This window comes from Akebia trifoliata, chromosome 14 (assembly GCF_017979445.1).
Source record: "Akebia trifoliata isolate Shusen 1 chromosome 14, ASM1797944v1, whole genome shotgun sequence".
Lineage (NCBI taxonomy): Eukaryota > Viridiplantae > Streptophyta > Magnoliopsida > Ranunculales > Lardizabalaceae > Akebia > Akebia trifoliata.
In genome coordinates this window covers 3,094,505-3,111,644 of record NC_141388.1, presented here as the reverse complement: position 1 = coordinate 3,111,644, position 17,140 = coordinate 3,094,505, and the positions used below count along the sequence as shown (strand labels likewise).

Genomic DNA, 17,140 nt, shown 5'->3' with positions numbered 1-17,140 from the left:
AAGTATTTGAATGAGATATGGTGTTTTAAGAGGCCAGTTGCCCTGCCCCTATTAGTCTGGTCTATAAGTACATTTTTGTGGAGAGGGAAGCGGATCCTTTATAGCATTTTTTATTTGTAACAACCTTCAACAATTGAGAATGCAATGTCGATGAAAAAAATACTAATTATGATCACATTTAAATAAAAAAAATTAACTTCATCAAAGACTTTGGAAAATACTTTAGTTACTCCCAAATTTAATTCCTAGATTCTTATTCTTCTAATATTTTTCTAATCTTTTATCTTTATTTATCTAATTTTTGACTTACCTTTCCTAGTATTTTCTTGTTTTAGGATGAAAAAAGAAAGAAGAAAAAAAAAAAAAAAACAGAGGTAAAACTATTGAAGAAGAAAAAGATAGATATCTAGGCTAGACTTATCTTGCAGGGAGTTTCATACATTATTTATATATAATAATTTCATTAAATTGGTGTTATAAGAAACGTTTGGTGTTCCAATATAAATCCCCTTTAAATTTGAGTAAAGTGATTATGTGAGCACACAAACTAGTACCATGTGCCAACTCTTCTTCTCTCCTGTTTTTGTGCTCCTCTTGGGCCCACCTGTCAAAACAACAAAAGAGCTCTCTGCAAGGACTTGGGTTCCTGAGATTTTTTAATAGTCTCTCGTCTCTTACTGTCACTGTCTCACAAGACACAACAAACCAAAAACCCCAAATAGAAAAACAAGAAGAGCTGATGAGGAGGGAAGTTTGTGCGCAACCACTAAACCAAAACCCTCTTCTCAATGGTGTAATTTGATCTTCCAGCATGGTTTCCTATTTTGTGGAGAAACACTGATAGTGTTTCTTAGGCTTCCTCAACTCTCACAGGTACTTTTTTTCGAGGACCCATTTTCCATCTCTTCCTCTTTTTTACGCTTTTATTGATCTCTCAGGGTGAGGGTTGTTCTATACCAGGTATTTTCGCGATTTTGTAATTTGGGGTTATGTTAACTTTGTCTCTGTTGCCTTTAATGTGTTGTTTCCTGGGAACCATGTACATTTTGGTTTTTTGGGATTTTCAAGCCGTCATTGATTTCTTATTTTTGTTGAATTTCTTCAGCGGGTTCGCTCAGAAATGTTTCTGTTGAAATTTTCTTGATGGGTTTGGTTTGATTATTATCAGGTATCGAATGAAAGATTTGTGATGGAGTTTCAGACGTTTGTGGATTTGGGTTTCTGAATCCTTTGAAGACAATTCCAGTTATTGAAATAATTGTGTTCTGGATTTTGTTGGTTTAAGATGACAACCCATACACTGTGTTTTACCCCTTCTGATACTCAAAATTCGGTAGGAGTATTAGCTGTTCTTGGAGGTAGAGCTTTAGCTGATAATCGCATGAGTAAAGTTAGTGCTCTTAAGATGTTTGACGAAAAGAACGGACTTTTGGGTCTCAGCCGAAAGATCAGTTCAAGTTCGCCACATTTTAGATGTTTGGCCAATTCCAATAGCGTAAGTCCATACCATAGTAAAGATCCTTTCTTGAATCTACACCCTGAAGTTTCAATGCTTAGAGGCGGTGAAGGGAATGAAGACTCGGTTACTATCCCGAGAAAGGAAAGTTCAGGTGGTAGAGTCACCAAGAGTTTAAGAGACTCATTGAGTCCTAACAATCACAACGAAGCCAAGATCAAAGTTATTGGTGTTGGTGGTGGAGGTTCCAATGCTGTTAATAGAATGATTGAGAGTTCCATGAAGGGTGTAGAGTTCTGGATAGTTAATACCGATGTTCAAGCAATGAGGATGTCACCTGTATTTCCTGAGAATCGATTGCAAATCGGTCAGGAGTTGACTCGGGGACTCGGTGCTGGTGGGAACCCAGATATTGGCATGAATTCTGCAAAGGAAAGCAAGGAATCGATAGAAGAGGCAGTTTATGGCGCTGACATGGTTTTTGTAACGGTAAGTTTAATTGTATTCACCCACAATGATTTGCTATCATTGACAATTCTATAGTATTGGATTTTCTCTACTATTATAATGAGAGAAGGTGGAGTAAAAGTTGTTCGACACCAAAATTTGGATATCACAGATTCCCCCATTTACCTCTTGAATTTTTGGCTCTACATACCTAATGACATCCATTTATGTAGCTTTTCCTCATTATCACAGTTTAATTGATCTATCGGTTTCTTTTATTTGTACTTTCTGTGTTTATTCTGCTTCAAGTTGTAAGATAAGTGGTAGATCCTTTGTTGCGTTAAAGCTTAAAAGAAAACTGGAATCTTGTATATATATTTTTGAAAGGTGAGCAGGGTTAAGGCAGACCAGCATAAGAAGGGGTTCAAGGGGTTTGAACCTAATTGAATATACAACCTAAGACCTTGTATATTCATTTATGTAGTTTTTTTTTAACTTATTTGCCTTTTTCTTTTTTGGTAATGATTGAGTCTTGGTGTTTTGTTTTGTGGGATTTTGTGAAGTCAAATTTGATTTTGTTATTTTCCCTTATAATAGCTCGGCTTTTTTTTATTTATCTTCCCATTGTCTTTCACAAAACCATGCCACCATGCCTAGATAGAAGCTTGTGAGGAAATGGTGTTGATGCTTCTGATATTATTTGAAACGGCCTATACATCTCTAGTTTGACCGGGTTAGCTAGGGACAGGTTGATGTTATCTATCTGAAGGGATGCTTATTCATAATTCTCTGGAGAATTCATCCATTTCTATCAACTTAACTGAGGATATGTCCAATAGGTTACACTTAATAGATGAATTACCTATGTTGATGTGCGTCTGAGTCCAAATCTTCATTGGAATTGTAATTTCACTATTTTGTGAACCTAAAATAAAGAACTAATAAAAATGTTCTCTAATAATGTCTACATTATGTTTCTACCATGACTATTAGTTATTACAGGATCTACTGTGTGATTTTGTAAAATACTGGCAAACCCATGAATCCTACTTCTATGGAATTCGTGTAGAGTAATCCTTCGTACAAGCAGTGTTTGATTTTAACACTTTTACATGTTCTGGTGCAACATTAGGTTAAGGATTATCTAGCTATGAATATCGGAATGCATTTTAATCCTCATTTGTTTTCCTGAACTGTGACTTATATGCAGGCCGGGATGGGTGGAGGTACCGGCACCGGCGGTGCCCCAGTAATTGCTGGAGTGGCAAAGTCAATGGGTGTCTTAACTGTTGGTATTGTTACAACCCCTTTTTCTTTTGAAGGTCGTAGGAGAGCAGTTCAAGCACAGGAAGGAATTGCAGCTTTGAGAGACAATGTTGACACACTGATAGTCATTCCGAATGACAAGTTGTTGTTGGCAGTTTCACAGTCTACCCCTGTTACAGAAGCATTTAACTTGGCTGATGATATACTTAGACAAGGTGTTCGTGGTATCTCCGATATTATCACGGTATGGAGGGCCCAAGAAAACTTGTTATGAAAACTTCAATTTTAAATTTAGTTTTGGATGGTAAAATGTCAACTTTTATTTGTGGCATTTTGGGAATAAGTGAACTTACATGTCAAATAAAGATCCAGAAGCTTCTCTAAGATGGAGTTGTTAGATAAAAAACAAATAAGCTTTAAAATGTAAACAACAGTAATCTTGTATTTATCCTTCACATCCATAAGTATTGCATACATTGTGCCATAAATATGGGGGAATCTTGCATCAACCACCCAAGAACCATGTAATATGATAACTTGTCCCCTAATAACAATATTCATACTCAAAGAGAGGAAGCCTTCTTCTGTAAAAAGTAAATGGTAGCTTGGAGTTGGAGTTAAGAATTCAATCAGTTACGAGATTTTGGTTTTTCAAATTTTACTATTCCAAGGCACTGCGGATGGACACACATGATCCCATCTTTTTTATTTTAACAAGTCACCCAAGTATCATCATGATACTCATTGTTTAAATAAATGACCACTGGCATAAACCTGATTTGTTATTTAAACAAACCAGCATTTTTTACTTAGGTTCTTCTGGTGTTAATGTTCTTGTTCCCTAATTGGTGGTGGGTTACCTGAATCGCAGGTTCCAGGTTTGGTTAATGTTGATTTTGCTGATGTACGAGCTGTCATGGCAAATGCTGGTTCTTCTCTAATGGGGATAGGAACTGCAACAGGTAATTTCGATAGGCTAATTGACCTAAGAATCTTACAATTTGTTAAGAGAGCTGCTATTGGCACCCCAACTTTTACTTATTACACCCCTATATATAAAAATAAGTGAATGGTTGAGAATAAATAAAAGTTGGGGTGCCAATAGAAGCTATTTCGTTTGTTTTTGTGCTAGATTTCTATTTTCGGGTTTAGGATTTTATATGAGCCTAATCATACTTGTAAACAACTGCTGAAATTGGTTGAACGAGTGTTATAATGTTTTGTAATGTTGAGGTTATAATTTGAGCCAAACCTTTGTAATGTTGGAAGAGTGCGTTTTAATACTTAATTGGGATGTGATAAATACTTTAAGGAATTTGGGTGTGATAAGTAAAAGTTGGTTTGTCAATAGCAGCTCTCTTTGTTAAAAGCACAATGATCAGGTGTTTCAGTTTCTTACAAGAGTTCAACTTGGTGACATGCTCGATTATTTGCAGGCAAGACCAGGGCAAGAGATGCTGCATTAAATGCCATCCAATCACCTTTACTAGATATTGGCATAGAAAGGGCTACTGGAATCGTGTGGAACATAACTGGTGGAAGTGATTTGACTTTGTTTGAGGTAGCCCTACTTTACTGATTCCTTCTCTATCTATTTATTTCTCTTTACTCCATCGTAGTTTTAGTCTCTTTCAAGTTATTGCCTCTATTGATGTTTATTTTTTGAGCTTTCAACTTCAATGTCTATTGTTTTCCAGGTAAATGCTGCGGCGGAGGTGATATATGACCTTGTGGACCCAAGCGCAAACTTAATATTTGGAGCAGTGATAGATCCATCACTTAGTGGTCAAGTAAGTTGTGTATGATGAAAAATTGTGTATCCCTGAGTTTTAAGTCTTTCTTTCCTTTTTTTTTAGTATAAAAAAAATGTGTGCAAGTGGCGGTCAAACCTCATGGTTGTAGTGCAGTGTGTTGACCAATTGAGCAAAAGAGTACTGGCTCAAGCTCAAAACATTTGATGTTAAAGATCAAAGTCAAACTGAACTCTTTTTCAATGCCTAACAGGCAAACCTTTGCGTGAATAAATGCCCATTGAATGATGGTACTTGATCTTACACTCAACTTTACTCCCCAAGAAAATAAAAAAAAAGGTTCTTGTTTCTTTTTCTTAATTTGCCAAATGAGGAAAAAAATGATAATTCAGGGTATATTCATGGGGTGATCGACGATTGTCCATACTGTAGTGTGAAGGTCACGTCCTTTTGTCCATCATTGGAGTAAACATTGTATTTTGAAGTCTGAACCAGTTTATCTACACCTGAATAATATAATTGTTTTGGTTTATTTTGAAATGGTGCAGCAAAAATTAAGGGTCTGTCCATTTCATAACGATGTACAAAGTTTTTTTTTTTTTTTTTTTGTTGTTAGGAATATAGATGATACAAATGGGTTGTATTTGATAATATTGTAAAGATTTGCTAATAGTAGGCAAGTGAATCCCATCCTGTGAAGCTGAAGTTTCCGCTTTAAAGTAGTAATAGATTGCTTTGCATCCAGGTCAGCATAACTCTGATAGCCACTGGATTCAAGCGCCAAGACGAAACCGAAGGAAGGCCTCTCCAGGTGCGCTTTTCCGCATGTAGAAATATTTTTCTTCACAAAAGTAATTTCTAATGTTTTGATGAGTGGATCCAAAATAGCTGACATTTCCACTCATCAAAAAGTTAGAAATTTTCATTTTAAAGAAATATTATTTAGGAATATTTCTTAAGCTTCCAAACCGGGCATAAAATTTTAGTTGTCTCTCCAAAACTTTTAAGAGTATGTTTGGATTGAGAGAAGAGAAGAGAAGAGAAGAGAAGAAGAAAACTGAATTTCTCTCCAGCATGTTTGGATTGACAGGAGAGAACCTTGGACAACTTTAGAATTTTAAAATATCTTAAAAGAGATCTAGCCGCAGAGCTGAAATTATAAAATATTTTAAAAGGATTTCTCTCCATTTCTCTCCACTTTTAGAGAGAAAGAAAACTTACCTTTTTGTTTCTCTCCTCTTCTCTTCAATTCCTTTCTCTTCTCTCCCCACTTACCAATCCAAACACAGCGTTAATGTCTGGTGTTGAAATGCAGGGAAGCCAGCTAGGACACGGAGATGTCAACCTTGGAATTAACCGTCGTCCATCTTCTTTCACTGAAGGTGGGTCGGTGGAGATCCCAGAGTTCTTGAAGAAGAAAGGGCGCTCCCGTTATCCTAGAGCTTGATGTGTTCTTGTTTCTTTTTTCCTTTGTAAAATATCGCTTTTTGGTTGTTTCTTGCTTCTCTCCTTCAACCTGAAATCCCACAGATAGACTAAGTTTTGCGTGTCTTGTTTAGTTTACTAAATCAGAAATGGTGTCTTATTGTCTAAAAAGATTCATTTTTTTTCCATTAATTTTCTTGTGAAAAATAATATTGGGATTGATTTGAACCTTCAGTTAGTTTTCAATTTTTTTTTTTTTTAACTTTTCCTTACAGATCAGTTGGAGAAATCTTGAGCTGTTGTATCAAACTGATTTTTCTTTGACAGAAAGGGTTCCTGGAAATGGTCGAATTGTCACTGAAGTGTCTTGTAAGTCTTGGGATTAAAAGATTAGGTTGAAGCAGAGAGGAAACCAGAGCATCTCTTAGATCTACTGGTTGGGATTAGAAGGTCCATGGGGATTGCAAAATCCTTGATCATAACTTTCATTTGAGCTTGGATTCAGTTAGCTTATTCAGCCATGTTTATGAATGGTGGTCGGTCATCCCTTGGCAACAAGTGTCATTTGTCATGCAATTATGCTTTGTAACCCATTTGGATCTTGGAGCTTCTGATCTTATTAAAAGCAGGTTGACCATGGCATCGCGAACATTTTCCCCAGAAAATGCATTTTCCATTTTAATGTGGAGCTTGAAGTTCATAATTGAAAAGTCTTGTACCGTAAGATAATCCAAAAACATAGGAAATAGTAAGTTTATTGGGTGAAATAAACAGTATAAATAGCTTAATTGCATTTGTAATTTACCATATATAGGTTCGACTAGTCTCTCGAGTATTGTTACCTGCCAGTCTCACATCCTCCAACTTTTTGCCTTCAAATAATTACTGATCAACAAAGTAGAATGAGGTCATTTTGGGGAGAGAACTTCCAATGAATATTCCATTTCAACCATCAAAAGCCTACCAGTAATCTCCACAAGAACATGATCCATCGAGGAAATGATGGAACCTACTGTTGTCCCTAACAATAATCTTTCTTTCAACAACCTTAGAAATGAACTTAATGGCAGAATGACAATCCACACAAACTCTTATATTTTTCTTCACAATAATAGGCTTCCCAACTGGCATACTTATCAATGCAAATGCAACAGCTATCCTCTCACTGTGATGATGGAGAAATCTCTCCTTCAGACTCTCCTCCATATTACATGGAACAGAATCTGTTTGAGGAACATACCCAGCTTCCCTTATCTCATCTAAAAGACTCTCAAGTTTCTCATATATATCTTTCTGTCGAGGATGAGACCAGTCCTCAGCTCCAAAAAAATGGGTCTTGTTGCCGACATCAACCCAACTATAACCGGGCAGTTTCTTCACCTTTCCATCCCTCATCATCTTCCTCACACTCCTTACATCCTCCCATTGTCCTGCCAAGGCATAGATGTTTGAGAGCAAGACATGAGTCCCGCTGTTCTCAGGCTCAAGCCTCATAAGTTTCTTTGCCGCAAACTCACCCCTCTCCTTATCACTGTGAGTCCTACAGGACCCAAGGAAAGAACACCATCCAAAAGCATTAGGTTCGAATGGCATTCCATATATGAATTCCTCAGCTTCTTTGAGTTTTCCAGCTCGGCCAAGTAAATCAATCACACAAGAATAGTGTTCTTTTCTAGGTTCTAGGCCATAAGTTTTGGCCATGGAATTGAAGTAGTTTAGTCCTTCCTCTACCAATCCGTTGTGGCTACATCCTATCAAAAGATTGACAAAAGTGATCTCATTTGGTTTCACTCCTCTACAAATCATCTGGTTAAAAATTCTTATAGCATCTCTACCTAAACCATGCTGAGCAAATGCACCCACTAATGAATTCCATGCAATCTCAGTAGGGTCCCCGATCTCATCAAATACTTGGATTGAAGAATCAATCAGCCCGCATTTCCCATACATATCAACAAGGACCGAAGAAACAAAAGGGTCCTTTGCAAGATGGGTTTTTATCACTTGGGCATGAAGTTGAGTTCCTTGTTCAAGTGCAGCTTGGGTAGCACACGCCTTCACCAAACTAGAGAAAGTAAACTCGTTGGGTTCAATCCCTTGCCTCCTCGATTCAACAAAAACACTAAAAGCCTTCTCAATTTGATCCGCCTCAACAAACCCATCAATCAAAGAAGTACACGAAACCACATTCCTACGCTCAGAGCCAACCCCAAACACACTTGAAGCATTCTCCATTTCTCCTGCCTTCGAGTACATATCCGTGAGTGCATTTCCCACAAAAATCTCTGATTCAAAACCCAATTTCAGAACACATGAATGAAGACACTTTCCAAATGCCGAAGCGTTGAGCGCCGCACAAGCTCCCAATGTGCTACAAAAGACGTGCTGATCGATGGTGATCCCTTCATGAATCATTTTCTTGAAAGCTAATAAAGCTTCCTCATGATTACCATTTTTAGTATACCCGTCAATCATAGCTGTCCATGAAACTTCATCTTTACATGGCATCTCATCAAAAATCCGACAAGCATCAAATAAAGACCCACATTTCGAGTACATGTCGGAAAGATTACTACCCACAAATAATTCACAATTAAAACCTGATTTTACACTAAGAGAATGCAACTGTTTACCATATTCGAGTGATCCGAGAGAAGCTGAAGCTTGAATAACACTAGAAAATGCGAACTGGGTCGGCTTTTCTCCGGCAATTCGCATTAAAGAGAAGGTTTTCAAAGCTTTGGGGAAAATCCCATTTTGTGAAAATCCAGAGATAATAGCAGTCCAAGAAACTACGTTTCTTTGAGGCATTTTGTCGAACAGATTGAGAGCGTAATCGATTTGTCCACATTTGAAGTACATGTTGAGGAGGTGATTGGAAACGAAGATGCATGGTTGGTAGCCGGCGCAAATTAACTTCGCGTGGAGCTGTTTGCCCTTGGTGAGCTGCCCAGTTTGTGCGCAGATTTGGATAACGTGCGCCAAGGCGGTAGAGTCCCTGAGCATGTGATGTCAGTGCTAACAACCACTAGAACCGTTGGGACATGATGGCTTCTGGAGAAAACCATCTCTCATATGAAAGGGGTACTTTAAATTAGAAAATAAGGATATTTGTGTAATTTTACTAACAAGTTTATTTAGCAAAAATATTTAAAATGGCTGGTGGTGAATCGGGTTCGGATTTGATACGGTACTCAATCGCTATCTTGATCTGGATCCAATAAGCTTCTAATTCACGGGATCCAAACCCAATCAGAAAACAAATGGTGATGAGTTCGAGAGCCCATCCGAGCCATCAAAATTAGCAAAATACTTTCCTCACTAACTTAGTAAGATTTTAAGCCTTGTCAAGAGTCGTTTCACTTAGATAGATTACTAAACTAGCAATCCAACACCACAGTCCTCTAAATTTCATCAAAAAACTCAGATTAAAAAAAAAACTCTCTTGAACTTGATCCAAGATTTTAAAATGAGCGGCCATTAAACTTCCACTTAACTCTTAAATTTAAAATTAAAATCCAACAATAAAAGACTTTTGGAATTTTTTTTTTTCAAAAGTTATAGAATTTTGTCCTCTACAATTCTAAAGCATCCTACCATCCTTCAATGTTCGATCGATAATCCGCCTTGGGTATCCTATGGTGACTCCAAAATCACTTAGTAGTTGTTGTATTTTTAGGTGGTGGTGTCAACTCTCAATCATGATTTTAAATCTCGTTTGAGACCGAGATGACTCATCCAATACATCGTGCTACCAACCACCAATGAGACAAATAGATAAGTTAAATATATCGGACGAGATTTAAAATCACAATTCTTTTTTCTCATTATTGAACGAGATGACTAAAACGCATCCAAAAACTCATCCGAGATGACTCAGTCTCATTCATGGATGAGACGAGAAACCATACTCTCAATACTCGAACTTGAGTCAATTTCCAACCCGGATTACTACTACTCAGCACAACAAGAAGGCCCTTAGTTCTCATTGAAAGAGTAAGAATAAATTTACCCGCAGTTACCTTATGTTGGCATCCACATGGAGATTATGTAGACAAAACATGAGTTGTGCTTGTTATCGAATTAGATAACAAGTTGATAACCATGAATACCTAACTCCACTTGTTTGTTGACACCCTTTGTACAACACTGCTGGTCCCAAGCACAGTTAAAGATAGCGAGAGGATTGTGTTTTTAGTTTGACAACCAATGTAAAAAAGATTCGTGATTTTCTGACTCGAAAATTTTCACTCAGTCTGTACGTGGCTGACATGGCAAGAGCATACAATCATAAATCTTTTTCTTCGCGATACACTAGAAAAATGATCAATGGTTCTAGGCCCTTGCCACGTCGAGTAAAAATTTTTGAGTAAGAAAAACATTAATGATGTAAAAGATCCAATAGCCTCTAACATGAAATAACCTCCACATTTTTTCAAAAAAAATAGGTGCCACAAGATTTGTAATGATGAAAAATTGCCACGATTCGGGTCCTTCAAGGACTAAGGTGTACCTGCAAAAATGCTCTAATGCCCAAATCAATTCCAAGTACAGTAGGAATTCAAGGTTTGCCAAAAAAAAATTGAGTCGTGCTGGAGTATCATTGAAATTGGCATCGTTTCACATGTTGGTGTGCACAAAACCATAACTGCTTCTTACTCATATCTCGATCAAAAGCATCTATGGTTCTGTACATACATCCACATCAGCAATGTGTGAAACGTTGTTAATTTTAATGTTACTTCAGCATTTTCCAAAAAAAATATACCCATTAATGTTGGAGTGACCTCAGTTGGGGACATCTTGACGGGGTGGCACGCCCATGTCCGTAGATACGAGTAAAACGAATCTACAGATATGTGTGTGCCACCACATCAAGGTGTTCCCATGTGTCTCCCGCTGCGGTTACTCTAGCAAGACTATTTAATCCCCCAACCAAATTTTTTTTCCTCCCTTTGTAGATTTTGAAGGCCTTCATTTACTCCTTGATTGTGACCCCTATCACGCCAACAATTATCCCATGTTCCTCTCACTACGGCGTGATAGGTGGTACTGATCAATAATAGTCAAGAGTAAAGAGTGGTTCACGTTTCCACCAATCTTCGAAATTAGTTAACCAAATGTTTTAAAAATATCATACGTCCAACTCTCAACCATAGATGTATCAGATTTTAGAGGTTGAACTCACCAATAATCTGACTCTAAAGAGGGCTCAACATCCCTTGACTCCTAAGAATGACTCATGAAAAAAACATATGATCCCAACTCTTTAAATGCAAAATCCAATGGTTGAGATTTATTATCGAAATAAGTATCTCCAAGATTTGTGTTACCAAGATACTCATAAATCTCAACCATTGGATTTTGAGTTTAAAGGGTTAGGAGCATGTGTTTTTTTCTTGAGTCTTTCTTAGAGTCAACGGATCCCAACCCTTTATTAATTATAGATGACATTAAAATTGACATCGGTTCACACATTACTGATTTGGAGATGTGTATGGAGTCATTGATGTTTTTCATCGAGATATGAGTGAAAAAACATCTATAGTTCTGTGAACACCACTACATCAACAATGTGTGAATCGATTTCAATTTGAATGTCACTGTAGCACAACTCAATGGTTTTTAGGATGTTTGGCGGCACATACGTGTTTCACTCAATATAAGCCATATATTACAACAGTTCCTCTCCCACCTACCATCTAAGATTATCAATGGATCATATCATAACCAAGAATAATCCCATAATATAAGGTTTGGATCGAGGATTTGGGATCTGATAAAGACTTGAGTGGATAAATATCCAATATGATATTTTATCCAATAGTTTGTAAATCGACTATGTTGTGACTCCAATAGTATAGTATGTTAGAAAATATAAATTATATATTTGAAATATGTTTATATGTTATGTATATATGATATCGGATTTGTTCCTATTTCAAATCGAATATGATTGTTATCAAATTGGATTTGGATTCAAATGTTGATCTTGGTTTAATTGGGTCGAAATTCACTTGAACTACCAAATCCATCCGTCCTAGACTAATTAAAACCAATATGACATTTATTTGTATAAATTGGTTTATTAAACTCTGGAAGCTTCTAAGTTCTAACAGACATTTAAATTCTTAAAATCATTTAACAATACAAATTAGAATGGGGGAAATTCATTCCATCTCGGATTGATTCTTGAAACCATGTGCACACATTGTTTCAATAAACCATGTTCACACATACTTTCTCTATCTGTGGTTGTAACACACAGCGCTCCATTGTCTGACATTGGGGCGGCTTTAGTTTTCAAAAACCATTTCTTTTATTTTAATATTAAGGGTGATTTAGAAATACCCCTGTAGGTTTTGGTGAATATTTGAGAAACCCCTCGTTTTCCAACTTATGATATACACTTGACCTCGGTCTTCTTTTTTGAATTAATGAAAATGATCTAAATGCCCTTATCTTCAAACTCTAGTGATCTAGTAATAAATCTTTTTTTTCTCACAAAAATTTGCTATTTGCAAGCTCTATTGTTAATTAATTTTTATCTATTCAACTTATCTTCAATCCATCATTATTCAAGGTCCATTCAATCCTTTATAGAAAATCCTTAATTTTTCATTCAAAATTTCATCATCTGCGTCTTCTTAAATATCCCCTCTTGCCTCGTTTGAAAGTTGAAGTAAATAGAATCTTAAGGTTGTAGATAAATGGATAAATATTACTCAAGATTGAAGATGACTAGAGAACAAAAAATAAATGTTTTTTTTTTTTTTTCAGAATTAGAAAAAGATGACATTTATGTCATTTTGTATTAATCTATCGAGAAGACCGAGGTCAATGGGCATGTCATTAGGTTTAAAACACAGAAATATCTCCCAAAACATGGAGGGGGTATGTCTAAATAACCCTAATATAAACTGTGAAAGATTACTTATTTTCACAAAGAAAAGAAAAGAAAAAAAAATTAATAAATAAATAAATAAATAAAACAAGTGTTTGGTGGATCAAGAAAATATCTCTATTTGTCCCATTCGACTCAAGCCTACGTTAACAGAGTTCTATGTGCCGATTTGAACTTCAATGTCTATCGACCACTCAAACCAATTCCTCAACTCTCATTGGCCACAAGCCAAAAACCACAAACTTTCCAAATCAACATCAACCTCTCAAAATGGACTAAACCACACAAATTGGAATCCGATATAAAACACGACACGTACGCATGTCACATACCATACAAAACAACACCTGTGACGTGTAAACTAACATCCCACCCATTCTCTTAGCACCTTTGTTTCCCACACATAAATCTCCATGTAATCTTCTTCTTTCTCTCTAACACTGTTCAACACCACACCACACCAACACCAACCATAACAAGAGAAGTAATAGAAAGAAGAGAAGAAGAAATACATTTTCTCTTCCACTAGAGAAGTACACAACACAACAAGTATGATTTGCCGGAATTGTAGTAATAATGGTCATAAGGTTCAGGTCCTTCCCTCCGAACCAACTATGAACCATGAATCTAAAGACGATCAGGTGGAATTACAAGGTGTGTGTCAGACTCACCGGATTCCGCTCATTCCCTCAGAACCCACGAAGAACCATCGGTCTGACAATGTTCCGTTGAAATTACATGGCCCATCTCCAAGTACTCATCCTATCATTCCCTCAGAATCCACCAAGACACGTCAGACCAACGATGTTCGGTCTGAATTACATGGCCCTTCGCCAGCTCACCGGAATCCGGCCAATCCCACCGAACCCACGAAGACTCATCGGTTTGAAGTACAAGGCCCTTCTATGACTACTACTGTTGGAGGGATCAGAAAGGAACGCGTCGATGAACCACTATCGGAGTTTTCGGGACGTGAGAAGCTAAAGAAACATCAAATTGACGTAGCGGGTCGGGTGTGGATACCAGATATATGGGGTCAGGAGGAGCTTCTGAAGGATTGGATTGATTGTTCAGCCTTCGACGCATCACTTGTCCCTACTGGAATAATGTCAGCCCGTGCAGCATTAGCTGAAGAGGGCCGACGAACGAGTGCAGGTAGATTAAGGATAGTGAATCGTTGTTAAATCTTGGTTAAAGATTGTATGTTTCATCACAATTGTGTGTCAATCTTATTATTTGTTGATAAGAAAGAACGAAAAGGATACAAATAGGTGTCTTATGTTTCTTTCTAGGTTGATGAATTGGTTGTTAAATAAGCCAATTCACTTATCATAATACATATATTATTATTTATTTATTTTTCGAATGGGATCTCCATGAACCCTCCCTTACATGTTCTACAATTCATTAAAAGAGGTAAAATTCGGATCCCGACCGGGACCAGGCTTTAAGCATTTATTTATATATATATATATTTCTCTAGAAATGATTCAAAATTCAATTGATAGTGTAATAACAAACACAATTTTTTTTATTATATATATTTAACATATATAGAAGTATTAATTTCTACAATTCCATAAATTACATGATGAGGACTTGAGTTACAAAGAAAACATGACCACAATGATTGTAAAATTCATCACCTCATATGTTCTAGCATAGAGAGTCATGTATAGGTTGTGTTGTTTTGCTTTAATTAGGTCGGTCTTCTAGACCAACTGTTATGTCCTTTCTTCATCAATAAATTTTTACTATCAACTCGTCTTTATACTCAAATCATGGCTTGCATAAGCTATTCTCCAACTAAATTTCAAAAACCAGATAAAGTATCTCTAAATACTCTTGTAAAATTAGAGAACTACATATAGATTAGCAACGGAGATGCATCTGAGAGATTTTCATTTTTTTTTTATTTTTATAGGTGAAACGCAGATGAGAGATTTGAATCAGCAGAGAGACGATTGAGTGATGAGATGAGCTAGTAGGATGGAAAACCATAAAGAAGAGACTTCTCTGGGTTATCTCATATGATCTACTACTAGGTGATGCACCAACGGTAATGGTGATAAATGTAAAAAAACGCAACGTAACAGATAATTCAACCCCGACCAACAACCATCCCCAAATAATATTATGTTGGTCATTCATGAGGGGGTTTCATTTCATGGTGATGAAACCAACAGTTTACAATACTCAAAACTGCGATGTAGAAACCTAAAGATAGTTTTTTTTTTTTTTCTTCATCTTACAACTTTAAGTACTGAGGATTTGTTAAATTGATTCACAGAGAAGAGTGAGCATGTTGGGTCTCAAATAGTTTAAAGGGAATAATAAGACACCAACATTGAAATTATTAATATGGTCAGCAATTATGGATTGTCCAATTGATGTGCCCCGCCCTAAAGTACTCCTAAGTAGATAATGAAGAGTGGATGGGGACTTAATGTTTCGAATAATCTCATTTACTAGAAAGCTACAACCATGATTACATACTGAATCCCTCATTTTTTGGTATGTTTGTATATTATCATATTACATTCGTATCATTACCTTTTTGTTTCTTCACCTGTAATGCTAACTCGCAAAAAAGAATTAAAAATGTCACAATTTCATTGATACTTATTTAACTCAAAAAACTTGGATGGGAAAAGAAGATGAGAAGGAGAACACAAAGCAATGGATTCTTCACTATATCTGGTATTCTTAATGACAAGAAATTTCGATTTGCTCTGTAGCTAGGATCCATAATAAAGGAAGTCCCAAGGAACCCACTTAGACCCTATCAGATCAACCTTATTTATTAATTTATTGGTAAAAGGTAATTCTATTAAAAAAAACAGAAGTTCGAGGGAGCTGAGGAAACCACCTCAATACCAAATACAAGAAAATCAATGGTAGTTACTCCGCACCTATGTATATTAGATTCCCACCGACACACAAAATCATCAAAGAAAACACTCTTAAACTCTTTAAACGCTGACGAGCAAAAGAGACTCATAATAGAAATGATAACTTATTCTAAAGAACTCTTCTTCCCATCGAAGACACAAATGTTCCTTTCCTTCCAAAATTTCCAACAAATGGCAAAATAAATAGTCTCCGAAGAATCCTTTTTTCTAACCGAGGGGATAGTTCCTTGGGCCATGTTTTCTCCACTATTAAAAGAAAGAAATGAAGGAACATTTCAAACTTAAGATCGTGACTTCATCGAAATTGATGCTCATGAAAGGATAACATTCATGATTGTTTACATGCCAACGGAGATTTAAGTTGAAATCGTGGATAAATTTTTTTTATTGAGAAGTTGAAGTGGATTGAAGTCAAAGGTACGTAGCTTTCACCCTCACTAAGGGTCCGACTAGTCTTAGTAAGCTACTAAGGATTTCACCCTCACTAAGGGTCCTTGGGCACACCTTTTGGCACTCAAAAACATGATCGGATAATTCAGGATAACATATTTTTACCGTTGAATTTTAATTTTAAGTTTGAGAGTAATGTGGAAGTTCGGTGACTATCTATTTTCAAAACAGCTCAAAAGAATTTTTTTTTTAAAGAAACTTAAGAGTGTTGTGGTGTTGGATTGTTGATGTGGTAATTCATTTGAGTGGTAAAAAAGCTTAAAATCTTACTAAGGTGCTGTTTGTTAAACTGAAAAAAATAAGTGCTGAATAGCATTAAACGCTGAAACTTGTAAGCGCTAAATTTAAGTGCTGAAAAAGTTGTTTGTTTAGATGTTGAATCATGTTTGTTACACATTATTGAAACTGGTAAATTGTCTTTGTTACCCTTACAATCATATTATACATTATTTGCATGTTTCAAATGTTTATTTATTATCAAACACAATAAAATATATTATTTCTTATAAAATTAAAATACAATTTATTT

At 36.2% G+C, this 17,140-nt stretch overlaps 2 protein-coding genes and 1 pseudogene across 2 annotated transcripts; 2 read left to right on the top strand and 1 right to left on the bottom strand.

Annotated features, from left to right (window-relative positions):
- Positions 1–553: 553 nt before the first annotated feature.
- Positions 554–6,579, top strand: LOC147385529 (cell division protein FtsZ homolog 2-2, chloroplastic-like). The gene is made up of 8 exons (XM_086424696.1): positions 554–873; positions 1,169–1,945; positions 3,114–3,413; positions 4,041–4,131; positions 4,606–4,730; positions 4,867–4,959; positions 5,666–5,731; positions 6,236–6,579. The coding sequence occupies exons 2-8, from the start codon at positions 1,286–1,288 to the stop codon at positions 6,365–6,367; spliced, it is 1,467 nt and encodes a 488-aa protein (XP_086280822.1). The 5' UTR covers positions 554–873; positions 1,169–1,285; the 3' UTR covers positions 6,368–6,579.
- A 148-nt stretch (positions 6,580–6,727) lies between these two features.
- Positions 6,728–9,546, bottom strand: LOC147385528 (putative pentatricopeptide repeat-containing protein At2g01510 pseudogene; annotated as a pseudogene).
- Positions 9,547–13,656: 4,110 nt separating this feature from the next.
- Positions 13,657–15,605, top strand: LOC147385527 (uncharacterized). Its single transcript, XM_086424442.1, has 2 exons — positions 13,657–14,404; positions 15,174–15,605. The coding sequence occupies exons 1-2, from the start codon at positions 13,801–13,803 to the stop codon at positions 15,215–15,217; spliced, it is 648 nt and encodes a 215-aa protein (XP_086280568.1). The 5' UTR covers positions 13,657–13,800; the 3' UTR covers positions 15,218–15,605.
- Positions 15,606–17,140: the final 1,535 nt, after the last annotated feature.